Here is a 17,326-nt window from a genome sequence, read left to right on the forward strand (position 1 = left end):
ACCTCACAATATTGAACTATATCTGAGCAGCGCTTCACTGAAAATATGTTTTTTGATGTTAGCACAAACAGACGCGTGGCAGCACTGAGCCCTGACCCAGGTTTGACGCAGGTGGGCCATGCGGCTCAGAGCTGCGCATACCCGAGGGGATGTGGAGCACAACCCGTGTGAAATCCTCCAGGGCTCCAAGAGAAAAACTTTTCTTGGCCAGAAGCCTTCTCTTATTAAAATAAACCAAGCTCCCTATGCTAATACAACTCTGCACAGCTGCACAGGTTTTTACTTGTCATGTAACCAGCAAATACCCACCATTGCACTTACCTTTCCATGTGAGTAATGTTCCCGGCACCCAACAGTTATCATTAAATAATTCGTGCTTATCGTGCTCAGTCCAAAGCCTGGTGTGAACAGTAGTCCCAAACACTGCCACTGCTTCAGCAAAAATTTTTATTTCTAGCTGGAAGCAGCTGCTGTGCTAGAGGGAGAAGGATCTGACACCTGACTTGGGTTAAAGTCAGAGGGAGTGAAAGCAAGGGCCTTTTCTTTAAGGTCTGGATTCCCAGATGGTCTTTCCTGGTAGAAGTTCTATAAAATCAAAAATTCCTTTTGTAAGTTATTGTTTCTACGTGGGGCTATTTTTGTTTTTAGTTCTTGACTATTTTCACTTGTAAACATCTTAGTGGAAATGATGACTCACGGCAGTGCTTTGCGTTCCATTCTCCTGCAGGCCCGTCTACGTTTCTACTGTCCGACCTCAGTCCAAGCATATCGTCGTCATTGTGGACCACGGGGCTTCGGTCACTGAGACACAGCTTCAGATCGCCAAAGATGCTGCTCAGGTTATCCTGAGCTCTATAGATGAACACGATAAGGTGAGCTTTCTGTAAGCGATGAGCATGGTTCTGCTGCTTTCAGCCATGCTTGATGTTTTCAGCCCAAGCAGTGTTTTTAACTTGTGGTCCATGGATTCATGGAGATCTGTGGTCTGCTTCTCATGGGTGATGAAGAATCAAACTCACTTTTGGAAGCCCATGTTACTGCGGGGGAAGCATTTGGGGATCCAGAGGCTGAAAAAGATGAAACCCACTGATTTAAGGCAAAATCTTGTTTCTGAGTAATCCTTAAAGGCTATCGATCTTGGCAGAGACTTTAGGTCATGGTCAGCAGTGAGATTCAGTAGGCAATTGGAACCATGCTCGGAGCTTGATGACTGAAGTGTTGCTTTGAGTGACTCATTTTGCCTCTGAAGCTGTCCTCTTGCCTGGGAAAATGGAAATGATTTATTCTGCTGTTACACTGGAGTGATCTGAAATGTAATTAGTGTTTGGAAGATTCCCAGACAGCTGTGATACCAGCAAGAAAAGGATAAAGCAAAGGGCCAAGAAATCTGTATTGTATTTCTTGTTCTGCCATATACATTCAACTTGACATTGAGAAAGTCACTTAACCCATCTTTTTTTTTTGAAGTAGGGATTACAACATGGGCACAAAAAGTGCTTCCACAAGCAGTCCCCAGTTTTGTCTTTACTTTCAGTAATTCTCTGTTAGTGGGACCTTGCTTGTTCTTGCTGCTTGTTTTCCTAGTTGGAAGGGAGTTTTAGTCAAATTATATTGAAGAATTACTGGTTACAATCTTTGCCTTACGTAAATAGTATAGAAAAAACACCTCTAACTTCTTTGGTTTTAGAGAGTTTTAATGCAGTATAATAATGCTTACAGTTAACCAGAATTAATAGTACTTAAATCTAAGTGTCAAACGTATTTGTCTGAATACAGACCTATAATGAAGCAAATACATTTGAGAGAGAGATTACTTGGTCAGTAGCTCAGTGGTTACGAAACCTGTTAAACGAGTAAATAATTACTGCTTTATTCGGTGACTTTCTTGCATCAGTCATAATTTAGAATAAAGTATGCCACTCATTTAATTAGATTGGTATGTTGTATGTATATTAATGCAAGTGTTACCACTACATGCCTTAACTTATTTACAGGATAAAAATGGATGGTAGATTTGGGTCGCTTTGATTAAAACATTTAAAAAAAATCATAACACTTCTCCTGTGAAAATTCTGTAGAGAGTTTTCTTTTTTTCATTTTCTGTGCACCCTCCACATTTCTATAGACACCCAAGGATTTCCTGGAAATGCTCTCTGCTGATTTTGTTTTCAGATATCTCCAGTCTGCTTAGGTTTGTGCCCTGAACAGAGCAGAGCTGACTTCATCTGAGAAACAAAGACCGAAGTCTCTTTTTCTTGAAATCACCATAAGTCTAATCCTTTTCAAATTTGATGGATTTATGCCTCAAGCATTTATTTCTTAACAATTGAATTTAAATCCACCAAATCTCTTCAGTTGGCTTATCATTGTGTTTCCTATATTGGTATGTAAGGAATTATAAATGGTAAGGTAATCCAATATAGTTTCTTCTCTTTTAAGATCTCTGTGTTAACCGTGGCAGACACAGTAAGAACCTGCTCGCTGGATCAGTGCTATAAGACGTTTCTGTCTCCTGCCACTAGTGAGACAAAAAGGAAGATGTCCACCTTCGTTAGCAGTATAAAGTCATCTGACAGCCCTACACAGCACGCAGTAGGATTTCAAAAGGCTTTCCAGTTGATACGAAATACAAACAATGGCACGAAACTCCAAGGAAGTAAGTCTCTTGTTGTGTAATCCTGATTATTTCTGAGGCTTGCAATTATATTTTTTTGAGATTCTCACTTTGACAGAGGCCAAAGGAATGTAGTGTTTGGAATATCACCCCCCCCCCCCCCCCCCAAAAAACCAAACTCATGGCTTTTATTAAACAGCATTTACTTGATCTGAAATATTCACAAATGGCTGTTGAATGTCGCCATTCCTTTTAAAATTATTCTACTCGCTGACTTTCCTTTCATTTAAGCTATAATATGAAATTGCAGGAGTGCATTGCTGATAACAGAATTACGTCCCAGAGGTACGCAGGGGTCCTTTCAATGGAAATTGCTGTTGCTGCAGGTTCACTGGCATATTGCTAAAATGTATGCATGCGGGTAATTCCCTTACTGGAATCCTAGGATGTGGTCCTTACTTCTCAGGGAAAAGGGTGTTTTAAGAATACCAGTTATGGATGATATTTTATGGAATCTGAGGTTGGCCTGGCCAAATTTTTCTTCATCTAATATCCTCCTGAAGTTTGGTGTATGCATAATGGGCTTTCTCCTTCCCATTCCCCAAACTGTTTTATTTTGTGTGTTTTTTGTAATGGGGACGTGGTGAAAGGTGGATGTGAAATCGAGTGGCACGTTTGCTTACCAGGAAGCCAAGGAAAGGCAGCTCTTAAGGCTGCGCTCGAGTGCTCGTGGGAGTCAAGTAGCACTGTCAGGGCCGTGGCAGGGTGGAGGGAGCACCCTGATCTCTTGTCATTTTAGCCAATTTGTATATGTAACGCAGATCCCATAGCCTGGTCCTGGGCCTGCTCAGACGATTGCAAATTTTTCATTGTCCTGGAGGGCAGCAGCTCAGATTGCTGTACAGAACGGAAGAAGGTTAAAAAGAAAACCCCAGGGATGAAAGTGCTTTTGAAAGACTAAGGAAATGTGCTTCTGTTTCAGGTCACTTTCCCTCAGTTTATAAAATGGTGCTTTTGCTATTAAAGGTTCATTCAACTTCTGAGCTTTAGGCCATAGATAAAGTGAAGCATTTATCTGTCTGTACATTGCTTAGCTGAAAGACAGGGTTGTCAAGGGCAGGTTTTTACCATCCTCTGGCAAAATGATGAAAGGGGTGCAACTTTCTAGAGAGAAAAAAAAAAAATCTATGGCTGCTGAAGCTGGCTGGGATAAGACGTATTAGTCATGGGTAGTTATTCCAAGAACATTGTCTGTGAATCTTACAACATCCTCCTACGTACCTTTCTGTTTGGCATTGTTTGTGTATTAGGATGAGAAGGTTTTGGCGTCCTCTTCACTAATGTGGAAGAACACATTTTTACTAGGTTTCATTTAGAACAATTATTTGGGAGCAGAAGTATGTAAAATTAAAATACAAGGTAAATGCTATGGATTTTGGTTTTCTCTAAGTAAAAGATTTTTGAAGATCTAATATGAATATAGCAAGCTTCAGAATTCATAGGGTGAGACACAATAGATTTGAGAAGAGGATGTTTATAAACCATGATTCGTTTTCTTATAAATAATCTTTTTATCTTCAAAAACATAAAATAAAGCTAGAAAAAGTATTATTCATTTGAATGTTAATTTTCTAACATCCTGTTCCTGAAGAACAATGTGTGGGTGTGTCAGGGAAGCTATTGAGATACAGCCTTGCTCCTGAGTTCGCGTTGGAAAAGTTAGAAGGGAACTACTGGTATGTGATGGAGGAATTGTGCTGCTGAACACGTCAGAATTTCCTGCCTTGTGCCAGTTCCTACTGCAGTCCTGCTCAGCAGACCTTCATCCCAAAGTGTAAGAAAATGCTGTCCCTGAGAGCCAACACTCCTTGAAAACTCTATACACACACATAGATATGTTAAATCAAACATATATGTTTAAAAAGTGTTAAAAGCACCATGCCCAGGCTGCGACATAAAATATCTGTGCTGTAGTCTGGGAAACAGATGAATGGCTTTCCTTAAATACAGCTAAAGCTGTATTAATATCTGGCTTTGCTTTTATTTCTAGCTTTAGCTTCTTAAAAAATACAGCAGAAATTCCCTGCAAATAAACAGCTCCTCATACTCGTTTGTGTCATAACCCAGTTCTGGCTGAAGGTCTTCTCAAGTCAGGAGGACAAAATATTCAAGTCAATATTCATAACTATTTAAAAAATAAGAGAGAACAGATGGGACAACAAAGTTGGCATACAACCAACAAGCCTCATGTGCTTCAGATTATGTGGTGTTGCATGATCACTACAAGTGTCTTAATTATATGCATAAAACACTTCTAACACTGAGATGATGAAATCAGATTGCGTGTAAGCAAAGACTGGGATTTGCATGTTCAAAGGCTTCGAAGCAGGCCGTTTGCATAGAACATACTCGGCTCGAAAAACGTGTTCAGCTTCATGCAAAGTGAGCCGGAGATGAAGGGCTGCGCGTTGCGTTTCTCAGGCGTTACGCTCTGACCTACACCACAGGAAAGGTAAGGTGCCCTTCATCCCCTGGCGTCCTCAGCTCTCGCGCTGCCTGTCAAAAAGCACCGTGCAGTTCTCTTGTAGGAAATGCAGTCAGGTGCTGCCCCGCGAGGCGCACAGCTCCGCTCTGCAGGGGAGAGCAGGGCTCAGCAGGTGAAACTTGCAGGCTTATTGCTCTTGTTAAGTCTTGTTAAGAGGCCTCTGCAGCACGCTGTGTGCTCATCTCGAGTGTGTTCCTGCCTAGTTGCAGCCAGGCCAGACTGTGTCGGTGGGGTCTGCTCTGCAAAGCCCATCAGTGTTCCTTCTGGGTAGCTGGTAGGCACCAAACCAACCAGGGGTTTGCTAAATGGTGTGAATGGACATTTAATAACAAAAGGTATAATTCGTAAGGCTCCAGCGTGTTTATCCACTGTAGATTCCTGTGAATCTTACAAATGAAGCTGTTGGCAGTATATATTTGCAAGCAGATGTAAGGACTCTTACCACAATACTTTACTGAGTTAAAACTCTAATGCACCTTCTGCTATATTCGTTTTAGATACTGATATGGTCATAATTTATCTCTCGGCTGGGATCACATCGAAAGATTCCTCAGAAGATGATAAAAAGGCTACTCTACGCGTCATCAACGAAGAAAATAGTTTTCTCAACAACTCAGTAATGATTCTCACTTACGCGCTTATGAATGGTGAGAAATGTTCTCCTTCCAGTGGATGGAAATTCCCTTTCATAGAACAGCCAGTTTATTAAGCTCATCCAAGTGTAATTCCACGCCCTGTTGGGGAGCAGTTTGTTAATGGATTTTGGTCCGTGTAATCCCCAGGCCATATCCAGATGTTGCCTCTTTAACGTATAAAACCCTGTGCCACTATATGCTTGTATATCAAAGTGCAGCTGCTCAGGATACAAAAGATTTTTGCCTAGAATGTCTAGTGGTAATCAGACTGAATTAAATTTGATAACTATTGCAACTGTAAACCTTCCTGGCGTTGCCAGTGTTTCTTGCTCCCACAAAATGAGCATACATGTGACTTACATTGGAGTTGTTAGCCAGTGAGCATGAATGTAACATCAAACAACCTGAAGTGCTTTGATAACTCAGGACCTAACTTGAGAGTGAAGATAAATATGAAGATCACCTGCTCAGTTTGGCTTCCTCCGTTTTCCAGCAAAGCTCTTCACTAAGTAGGCTACATGTTGCATTACTGAAAATGGCACACAGGCTCTAGCCAAGGAAACTAATGCTTAAGCTGATATATCATTTTACTGTACGTTTAAATACTCATTTGAGTCCTAATATGTACAAAAGTCTTTGATTTGCTTGCAGGAATTGAACCTGGGACTTATGTAAAATGTGAGGCTTTAATGTTTAAGCTAAAGAACAAAGCCTGTTATCTCCAAGGGCGTATAATATGCTCCGGGTTCTTTATGTGGACTAGCCACCAGTGGAGAACAAAGAGCCGTCCTGTGGATTTATAGGTCACATAAGTCTTTGTTAAAAGAAATCTTTGTTTAAAGTGGTGGTATGAACAGCGTGTTGAATTTTTGTGTGCTGTATGTCAGAGTATGTGAGAAGTAACCTTATTACATTTTGTACTAGCTAATTGCTTGTATTTATGGTGCTTTAGAGTAAGATGCACAATTCTTGATGGACAGTAAGCTTCTTTTATCTCCTTCCTTATATTTCTTGGTTTCAGAGGGAGTGACAGGTTTGAAAGAACTGGCCTTCCTGCGAGACTTGGCAGAGCAGAACTCGGTGAAGTACGGGGTGCCAGATCGAACAGCCCTGCCAGTGATCAAGGGCAGCATGATGGTCCTAAACCAGCTGAGTAACCTGGAAACTACAGTTGGCCGATTCTATACCAACCTCCCCAACCGAATGATTGATGAGGCGGTCTTCAGTCTGCCTTTCTCGGATGAAATGGGAGATGGTAAGTGCTTACATTGAAATTGGGTATAAAAATCTAAGAGATCAGGTTTCCTCTTGCTTACGTATTCCCAAATATGCTGTAGTCTTGTAAGGTGATGCTTCTGGGCATGTTTCCAAGGCAGATGTAAAATTAGCCTTTCACGCCCATAGGCTTTTTATCTGCAGAAAGTCTAGTTATGAAAAAAGGGGTAATAGGACATGGAGGTAGGTAGATTTTAGGTTGGATTCTCAGGGGTGAGTTTCTCATGTATGTGAATATATATATATAGCACCCCTGAATTTAATCTGTGGAGAGAAATTCTTTCTAATTGAGCAAAGCAATCATGTCACGTTGAAGTGACACCCACGACCATGCCGCACCATTGCAGGGTTCATTATTTCAGTACTTGCATATGGCTTGAGGTCTTACAGTAGACTCAGAGGATTGCATAGTTTCCCACACTGGAAGAGAAAAAACTTATCATCACCTGAGCCTCCCCTTCCTTCTCTGCTCTGCAGCCATGCACATGACTTTTGAGCCATCATTGCTGCTGCAATTTCCTTTTTTCTGTCCTGTCTGTGAAGATGGGGATGTCAGGCACTGGCAGTCAGACCCCTGTTAAGAGAGGGAAGGCAACCAGCTTAATAATGGCATAAAGAGATTATTAAATGCTGTCCAAAATGTGCTGTCCTTAGCTCTTCCTCTAGCTTCAGCAGAGCTGGGCTGCCCTGACAGCCAGCTGTCCGTGGCCCCGAGCAGTCTGGCAGCAAGGCATACATCGAATTTAGTGGAAGCCTGCTGTCAGTTTTTCCCTAGCCTGTGATTGCATCCTGAAGAATACCTTAGTGCAGCGGATGTCTGCAGCCTGGTTCTTCCATCAGTGGCTAATTTGTGTTGACATGGTGGAAGGTGTGTGGATCTGCCCTTTTACCTTAAAACTCGATGCCGCGTTAACAAACACAGTGTGTTCAACTTCATCTGATTTCGCTCCTACAGCCAGATAATGGAGAGAATCAAGGTGTAGGCATTGATGGATGTCAGTGACGGCTATCAGTGTATGTACCTGAAAGGTCAGAGCTGTAGGGTTTACCCCTGCTTGGTCTTGGGTAGCTCACCTGACATATCTCTAGGACTTTCTGTAAAGAGAGGTGAAACACAGGACGATGATGTAAGGAAATCACACTGGTGATTGTGTATTGCTATGACAACGTACAAATTCTGTATTTGTTCATTCAAGACTTTGCATATTCTTAGTGTTGGCTATTACCTAGTAGTTAGGGGTTATGCTGAATGGTTTTCAAGGGTGCCTGAGTTTAGGTTTTGAGTCCCGAAACAAATTTAAGACCATTCCCGAGTAAATCTGCTCTGAGTCAGAGTGCTTGTTTCTTGCTGTGTTTCCTAACCTCTGTAATTAAGCTTTATTATTATTCTCTCACAAAGCGATATCCAAGTATAATGGAAAATGTGAGCATCAGAAGGATTAGAAATGGTGCAACAGAGAAAGTTTTGCTTATATAAGCTTTTAAGTACACTTCAGTATTTATGCATGCAAATAAATTGTAGATTGGTTTGAAGGAAGAGTTTCTAAATAGCAATGGCACAGAAAGTAGGAGCAGTAAGGTATTACCTAAAGTTCCTACCTCAGGCACAAGAGATGCTTCTCAAACGATCATGTAATTACAGGTATAATTCCCTGTACAGTGTCTATATTGGGATTTAGTTGAGCAGAGGAGGTTTAATATTCTGAATATGCAATTAGATGAGCAATAATTCATCCTGTTGTTGCTTTACAGGTATGAATTCTGTCTCCCTTCCCCCTTCCTCCTTTTTTGCAGTTGCCTTAAGTTGCCATAGCATTGAAGGAACAAAATAGTATCTTGGCTTTTCATGTGAATGATTCTTATTTGTAAGGCATTCATTTGTAGGCTGACAAAAAAAAAATCAACAAACCCAAAACATTACATGTTCTGTGTATTTTAATAAATTGATTAAATGTACCTTAGGTCACTATCAGCAACAAAAAATAACTGGTGAGAGTAGCTAAAAACAGCCAGGCACAACAGATGACCTGCTCAGCTTCCCCATAGGTACACCATTTTTTTCCCATATTTCAGCATGTAATACTGTATGAAACTTAACTGCATAACATTTTGAAATGATAAAGCACATGCTGCTACCTCTGCCAGAAATTAACTGGAGATTGCTGATGTTTTTCTGTTATTCCTCTCATTCTAAGGCCTGATAATGACTGTAAGTAAACCATGTTACTTTGGAAACCTGCTGCTGGGGATTGTTGGAGTAGATGTTAATCTTGCATATATCTTGGAAGATGTCACCTATTACCAGGACTCCTTGGGTTCCTACACATTTCTCATCGATAACAAAGGTAACTTTTTGGTTAAAATAATCTTACTGTCACTGAGGTCATTAGCTATCAAAAGTAAATGCTTAATTCTCATGTATCTAAATTGTCTATAAATATTGAATGGTAATGTTTATTAGAGGATTGTGTGGTGTTTGGTTAGTTTTGCATGAGAGTTGCCAGCCAGCTAGAGACTGTAGGTGGATTCATGACACGAAATTTCAGTATTGGAGTTTTGATGTGGAAATGTTTACTGCTGCTGAAATTGTTGTTACGTATTTCTGTGTATAGGGCAAAAGGCAAAACTGGTGCATACCTTTGTCAACTGTTTTCTTCTGTTCCCAAATTGTTTTTATTGCTTGGTTCTTTGAGCTGTCTTTTGTTGGCAACTTCAGTAGTTTTTACTTTGCAACTTCTTTGATGATAATATTGCTTGTTCACTTCTATTAATATGTACAATTTGAGCAGCACCTGTGTGTAGTTACTGTATTGTTTTTCTTTTTTCCCTATAAACATTCATTCTAGGCTTAGTTATCTTAATGCGTTTAATGCATGTCTTTGTCTTTATTTTTTAGGATACACTCTTATGCACCCATCTCTCACCAGGCCCTACCTGCTGTCTGAGCCACCGCTCCACACAGATATTATACATTATGAGAACATTCCTAAATTTGAGCTGGTGCGGCAGAACATCCTGAGGTAAGCGATCTGGGATGCAAGTCCAAATGAGTAAATGAATTCTCATTAACATGATCGTTAATACAGGACTTTCATTTTGTCCATTACCTTGCATTACTGTGCTTACAGCTGTAATTGGGTATCTCCTAGTCTTAATCATGTAAGATTTTTTTTTTTTTTGAGGGGGTGAACTTCCTTCGCCTTCTTTCCCTCTATGTCTGATAGACTTTGGAGAAATTACACTTCTGTGACCAACATTGCAAATCTTATACTTGACTTCCTTCTTAAGAACTGGCACGTTGCTAAAGTAGACTAGTTCTTGTCTTCAAGCATGAATTTCAACATTTCTGGCCAGGAAGCAACAGTAGAGTAGACAAAGATACAACGTGATATATGTAAATGTAAACCTTGCTGATTCTGGAAATTACATCTAATTTCAAGTCTGCCTTGCCTTTCCTAGTTTAAATTTAAAGTGATACTAAATGAGGACCATTCCAGTATTAATAGTGTGCCAGGAAAAGATGAGTTGTGGTCATGTGCTATATGAATGTACAGAACAGAAATTGAAAGGCTTCTTTTTTTTGTTGGAAAAGACAGATTTGACTCAAAATGTGGTGGTACACAAGTACGCTTTTAGCAAACAATCTTTCTGTTCATTGAAGACAGGTAACAGTTGACCACTTTGTATCTTGTGATATGTTCTATAAGCATACTGCTTAGGAGCTTTTTCTGTGTTTAATAAAGCGTTGGATGTTGTTTTTGCCAATGTAGCATTCCCCTGGGCAGTCAGATCATTACGGTTCCTGTGAACTCCTCACTGTCTTGGCATGTAAACAAACTGAGAGAAATTGGGAAAGAAGCCTACAATGTCAGCTACGCCTGGAAAATGGTAAGTGCTTAAAGTGACACTGTTGTATGTTGGCATCAAGTAAGTTAAAGTATCGACGAGTAGATTAACATATTGAATATAGTGAAGCACGAAACGTTACTGTTGAGGCATGAAAGGTTTCAGTTACTCAAACTGCATGAATTTGTTTTTTTTAGTAAAGAATGAGTGAAATTACAGTTTCATGTTTGTTACCATGTAAACCTTAGAGACATGTCTGTATGGACACGTGTGTGCTCTTTCTTCGTGACGGCACCCATTTCCTAAGACGTGATGTACAGTTACACGGTGACTGTACCCTGCGTTCCCAAGGGAAGTAAATCTGCGGGGCTGAAGAGCATACTGCGTGCTGAGTGATGTGTAAGGAGGCCAAGTACAAAAACAGGGCTGAGGCACTGTATGGCATTAAGTCATTCTTCTGTTTATCACTGTTGTTATGTTTGGGGCAGAGTGGTGTGATTCATTAATTTAATAGGGAAAACGTCAGCTTCTCATTCTGATAGTATCTCATTTCAGAATTATATCAGAAGCCGTTAATGATGTTTGCTGTAATTTAACACTTTTCTTATTAACATTAGTTATATAACAGCTTTCCTTGAAGCTGAGTACAATGTATATGCAACAGGCTATGTTACCAGTTGTAAGAGCTTTAAGAGAGCTTCTAACAGCTGTCTTCATTTCTTCAGTTCAGTTTTTGAACATAACTGAACACTAATCTTGACCTTGGGGTTAAAATGGAACCTAAAATTATATATAATTCAGGTGAATTTTACTGATGCCAGAAATAATTGGCTGCTTCTATGTGCCAGCAAGCTTAAGAGGGTGCCTGTGGATCATTTCACAGTATTAAGTTAAATAAAACTTTAAAGATTAAGCTGAGTAACTTTAAGAGATTAAACCTGTCATTGGGTAACAGAAATTCGCAGAAGAGGTTGTCTAATGTTGTAATGCCACGTTAAATATCAAACACCCATACGGAGCAGCTGGGCGGCTCCAAGTTTTGCTAGTCTGAAGTACTAGAGGGTGCTTAAAAAAAATATAGATATGCAAACCATGAAAGCATGTGGCACGTGCAGCACACAATTAAGTGTGGCAATGATAAAATGTTATTCTCTGGAGTTAAGTTGCCAGTATTCTTCCTAATGCAAATACTAGTGTGTTTTTATCATCTGTGAGCTTGGAGCCTCTCTGTTAATGACCCTTCAATAAGTATCCATGACCCAGTGTTAGAAGTCACTGCTGTCTAAGCAGTGGAGGGGAAGGTATTACTGACTTGTCCGTGTTTTGCAGGTCCAGGACACCTCCTTTATTCTGTGTGTCGTGGTGATACAACCAGAAATACCCGTTAAGCAGCTTAAGAATCTCAACACTGTCCCCAGCAGCAAGCTCCTGTATCATCGACTGGATCTGCTGGGCCAGCCCAACGCCTGCCTGCACTTCAAGCAGCTGGCAACCTTAGGTAAAGCTCTCGTAGTCCTTCTTGACGTCGTGATGCTGCTGGGGAGTGGGGCAGCAGAAAGGAAAACTCTTCTCACAAAACGCTGGAAATACTGTCCTCTGGAGAGACTTCTTTTCCTCTAAGGCTGATTAGAAAATCAGCTTTACGTGGCTTTTTTGCTCTTCAGTGATCATAGCTAACTTGCTCGTTGGAGAGCACGTGTGTGGGTGGATGCAGTGGGACTGCTCATCCGAGCAGGAGGTAACTACGCTGTCAGTCCTGCTTGATCAAGTTCCCAGAAAGTGGAGTGGGGAGAGTGAAAGACGTCTCACCAAGCTTAAAACTAACTGCTGTTCTCTTGGCTGTAAAGCAGTTTATTGGCACATAATACATCCTAAGAACATACACCTTTTATATATCTAACACCTTTTATATATCTAACATTTACATTTAAATTTTAAATTTAAATCTTTAAATTTTAAATTTTAATCTTGGTGTTTTTGCTAAAATCTGTGCTATTTTATAAGAAGTTCTGCATTAACTGCTTTTGTTTGTAGCAAGGTTTTACGGTCTTATGATGGATTAGAGAGACAGTAGTGATGTTTTCTTAGCAATAATGCAGTGCCACGAACAGTGAAGTGAGATTAGACTGGAGGAGTAATGGAGGAATTTGACAAACCTATAGAAATTGCTGTCAATTGTTTAAAATAGTGGTTTTTTCTTTCTTTCTTTCTTTAATGTGGTGCCTAGTCTTGATTGTCTTCTATCCAGAAAGACAAGATATAAATGGAAAATATCCAAAAACCACAGTACTAAGCTGACAAGTGGAAAAACCTCATGCAAAGCAAAATGTAGTCATATCAGAATATTTGGTCTGGGAAGCAGATGAAGGACTATAATAGAAGTTCATAAGTTATGACTGCAGTACATATGGTTGCTGGATGTACAGTGATATGTTTTAGTGGAATGTGAATAAAAGCAGATCGCTTCACTTCAGTTAATTTTTTCTTCTGGAGACCATTGCACACTGAGAATTGGGTTACATGGGTTAAATATTCAGAAAAGATGTTGTTCTCAACCTTCAGCCCTGCACCATCATCATGATTTTTCTTTTAAAAAGAAAAAGCTGTCTGGTATTGCAGTTACGTACAATGAAAAATTACTTGCTAGTCTGTTCTGACAATCAACCCTGCCAGCTATATATTTATCAGTAAGCTTCCTCCTCTGTATTTGTAATTCTCTGATTGTTCATTGTCTAGAACTGAAGGCTCCTCTTGTGTCTTCCTCTGCCATAGCCAGCGTTAACATGGTGAAATAATTTCTTCTTCTTATCACAAAATCTTTTTTTCTTAAGGGAAACCAACTCCTGTAGTTTTTTTTCAAAAACCAACAGTTCAGAAATTGTTTAGACTTTGAGAACGAGGGCACTAAAGTCTACCAAATAACACACAGAGATCAGAGTAAATGGATTAATTTTGTCACCTCTGTGTTTGAAACAGGAAAGGTAGTTTGTGAGCGTTTAGCGTGGTCTGTTGGGTCGAGAGCTGGCTTCAGAATTGGGAGTTTGTGTTGTGATTTATGTTCTCCACTGCCTTGTGTGAGAGTTGAAGTCCCTTAGCATTTCATATGCCTTGCCATGTGACGCTGCATCATTCTCTCCATTCTTAGTCTGTTTTATGTGGCATTTTCGGGTTTACGAAAGCAGATAGTTGACATTGGGCCATGTTTTCGTAGCGCTGAGTGAATGCAGGACAACTGTTGGGTTCCTCCAGCTGTTGCACTACTCCTCTGTTTCCTTTTGAGCGTTTCCATCTCTGACTCTTCAGTGGCTTCCCTTTTTTCAATATCTGCTTTTTTTTAAAACTTCACAACTTTATTCGTGTTATGGTAAGACATTAAATTACTCCACTGCTGCCAGCCTGTTTTCCCAGTATTGGCTTCCCTTGCTGTACACCTTTGCGCTGTCCTGAATGGCCAAAATCCCATTTAGCCATTTCTTTGTTTTCATTAAGATCTCCTTTCAGGTGTATGGGTAGCAGCATAGCAGATCCGATGCAGTGAGCTGGTGTTAACTTTTTTTTCCTCTTCAATTAAGACTATTGCCAGAAGCAAAGAATATGTTGTCTACATCCTGGAAGCAGCGTAGCCCAATGGGCCAGAGCTGTGCCTAGATGACTGTGACATTGGTACTTTATCAAAAACTGTATCCAGCACTGTAGAAATGTTTGTGCAAAGTGAGTTTTGACAGGGCCTCGGGAGACAAGCTGTGCTCATAAGTGTCCTGGTTTGGGTGGAGAGCTTCACATTTCCTCACCTCACTCACAGTCCATTCATTACCCCAGAAAGCTGTGTACTTTTCCTACTGATGTGTGGGAGAGTGGAGGAGCAAACAGGAGTAAAGAGCACGCTGGTGTATTTCCTTCCATATATCCTCAGATAGGACACCAACATCAGAAGCCCTTTCATGACATGAATGTATTTACAATGCAATACGTCCCATTCACTGTCCTTAACTTTTTTTTTTTTACTATTTTGCTCTTTTTAGAAAGCCCTACGGTAATGCTCTCTGCGGGCAGCTTCTCTTCTCCTTACGAACATCTCAGCCAGCCCGAGACAAAGCGGATGGTGGAACATTACACGGCGTACCTCAGCGACAACACGCGTCTGATTGCTAATCCTGGCCTTAAGGTATGTCCTTGGTGTTGGCCACTCTTCTGTCCCTGCTTTCCTCCCATCCAGGGCTTCTGGCTCGACCTCCTGGATTGTACAACATTCATCCCAGAGGGGACTACCTGAAACATTTATTTCCTGGTGCTCGCAGGGCTCTGAAGCGGCATGGTGGTTTGGAGTGGTATCTCCATGCCTGGAGAGATGGCCATGGGCCTCAAGGTCCACAGGAGCAGAGAGAGGAAGGGGAGGGCATCCTTCCCCATGAGGTGGAAAAAAGTTGATAAGCAGCTATTGAAATAAATGTGAGGAAAAATAAAGCTGCAGAAAATTGTTAGTTGAAATTACCTTTGTGTTTCTAGGCATATAAATGAGAAAACTATTTCTTTCTGCGAGCAAAGCAGCATTTTTATTTACCCGAATTAAAAAAGCAAGTGCTAAAAGCCACAGAGATAACGACAACAATATTTCATTATAATAAGCTTTTCCTTTGCTCGGAATGTGCCAGATCCGTCTGGTGTGAGAAGACTTTAAACAAGTAATTGAGTTTAGATGATCTCTGATCGCGCTTTAGGAAACCCCGCGAGCAGCTTATTATCTTTTCATGCAAGTCTTAGAGGAACCCTGCTAGGTCTGCCTTTGTTTTGCAGTTCTCTGTCAGAAATGAAGTAATGGCTACCAGTCACGTCACAGATGAATGGATGACACAAATGGAAATGAGTAGCCTGAACAGTTATATTGTGCGCCGTTACATAGCAACTCCCAATGGGGTGCTCCGAATTTACCCCGGTTCCCTCATGGACAAAGCATTTGATCCCACCAGGAGACAATGGTGAGTTTTAGGGTCCTGTTATCAAAGCTTTGGATAATCTGGGAGGGCAATAAAGAAAAATATTTGGTATCGATTTCATAGCCTGGGTTTGTTACGGTCAGCTGTAAACTATTTAACTAGAAATGTTTTCATCGTGGGTAAAAGGTGCTTAAATGCAGCTAGTTAGAACCTTTATTGGTTCTAATTTCAAACCATTTTATTTTAAAGGATCGTTTGTTTCATATCCCTGCTATAGCAGATGGGAATATAAATATTCAGAAAATGAGCATCCCCTTTAGGGATTAGCTAATTCAGCCCTCAGAAGTCTTTTCAGCTCCTTGTGCCATTTTTGGTTGTGAATATTTTAGTCATCTTGTTTGTTTGTGTACAGTGGGTTCTTCACTGCTTCAAAATAGGAATTTGCTGGCTTGGCTGCGAGCTATTAATTATGCACTAGCATTTGATTTGGGAAAATATTTGTATACATTACAAATGAGAGCCTGAGACATGAGAGCCGTCTGGAGTGTGTTTTGACGTGCGCTTTGTTGAAAGCAGCCAGCCAGGTGCTGCCGCACTGTGACTCGGAGCAAGCCCATGAAAGGCTGCGAGGCACAAGCTAAGCCTGGCTCCCGGCCCTCCAGCTGTATGGGGGGGGCTCTGAATGCTCCTGGCATCACCCATGCTGGAGCTCTCCTGACCCATGTTTCCCCTGAAAGATCATTACCATAGTTCTTGATTACCTTTTCTTTAGGTTTTCTTCCTCTTTGTTGTTGCTTATGGTTTTATTGACAAATAAGATGATGGAATATTGCTCTTCTTTTGTAGCGAGATAAATGGGGTGCATTCATGTTGTAAATGAGCCGACTGTACCTTTGCAATCCCTGGTTTCCATTTTAAAGGCCTTTCTTATTGTTTTTATTATTGGTTGTTGTTTGTTGTTGTTTTTGGTTTTTTGCTTTCATACTTCACTGATTTCCTCAAACCACGTTTTTAAGTCTCCACATGCAGCATCAGATAGTGTCTTGTTTTTAAATAGGGCCAAATGTTAGTGTTTTGGGAAGAAGATGCAAGCAAAACAGTAATAAAGTACAAGTCGGCTCAGCTGCTTGCACAGAGCAGCACAAACTTGCAAGTTAGTACAGTGGGGCAGAAAAAAGCCAGGTGATAGCTTCTTCATGCATAAAAGCGTTTTCAACAGTTAGAATGTTTTAGAAACTTTCTTGTGGCAGTAGGAAGATATTTGACAAGGTTGTGGATTATTTCACATTGACAATAAGTTTTAAAAGATTGTGATTTGTTACTGCTTTCTGACATCTTTCCAGATTTTCATGTGTGAATTCTGCTGGTAGGATGTACTTTCCCCTCTGTTTGTGATGTCACGATTTTGATTGTATTTCCTTTGAGAGTCTGAGACTCCGCTGACACTGCATCCTGTGTTATTGTGGGAGAAAAATGT

At 40.6% G+C, this 17,326-nt stretch overlaps 1 protein-coding gene across 1 annotated transcript in view; it reads left to right on the forward strand.

The window, feature by feature from the left end:
• CACHD1 (cache domain containing 1) overlaps positions 1-17,326 on the forward strand; it is a 103,403-nt gene that overhangs the window by 69,441 nt on the left and 16,636 nt on the right. Inside the window, exons 6-15 of the mRNA XM_035564416.2 lie at positions 728-872; positions 2,440-2,656; positions 5,657-5,806; positions 6,816-7,049; positions 9,265-9,414; positions 9,966-10,089; positions 10,840-10,957; positions 12,245-12,413; positions 14,938-15,080; positions 15,710-15,891. Of these exons, the coding sequence (XP_035420309.1) occupies positions 728-872; positions 2,440-2,656; positions 5,657-5,806; positions 6,816-7,049; positions 9,265-9,414; positions 9,966-10,089; positions 10,840-10,957; positions 12,245-12,413; positions 14,938-15,080; positions 15,710-15,891 (1,632 nt within the window). The remainder of the gene's footprint in view (positions 1-727; positions 873-2,439; positions 2,657-5,656; positions 5,807-6,815; positions 7,050-9,264; positions 9,415-9,965; positions 10,090-10,839; positions 10,958-12,244; positions 12,414-14,937; positions 15,081-15,709; positions 15,892-17,326) is intronic.

Source organism: Cygnus atratus, chromosome 8 (assembly GCF_013377495.2).
Source record: "Cygnus atratus isolate AKBS03 ecotype Queensland, Australia chromosome 8, CAtr_DNAZoo_HiC_assembly, whole genome shotgun sequence".
NCBI lineage: Eukaryota > Metazoa > Chordata > Aves > Anseriformes > Anatidae > Cygnus > Cygnus atratus.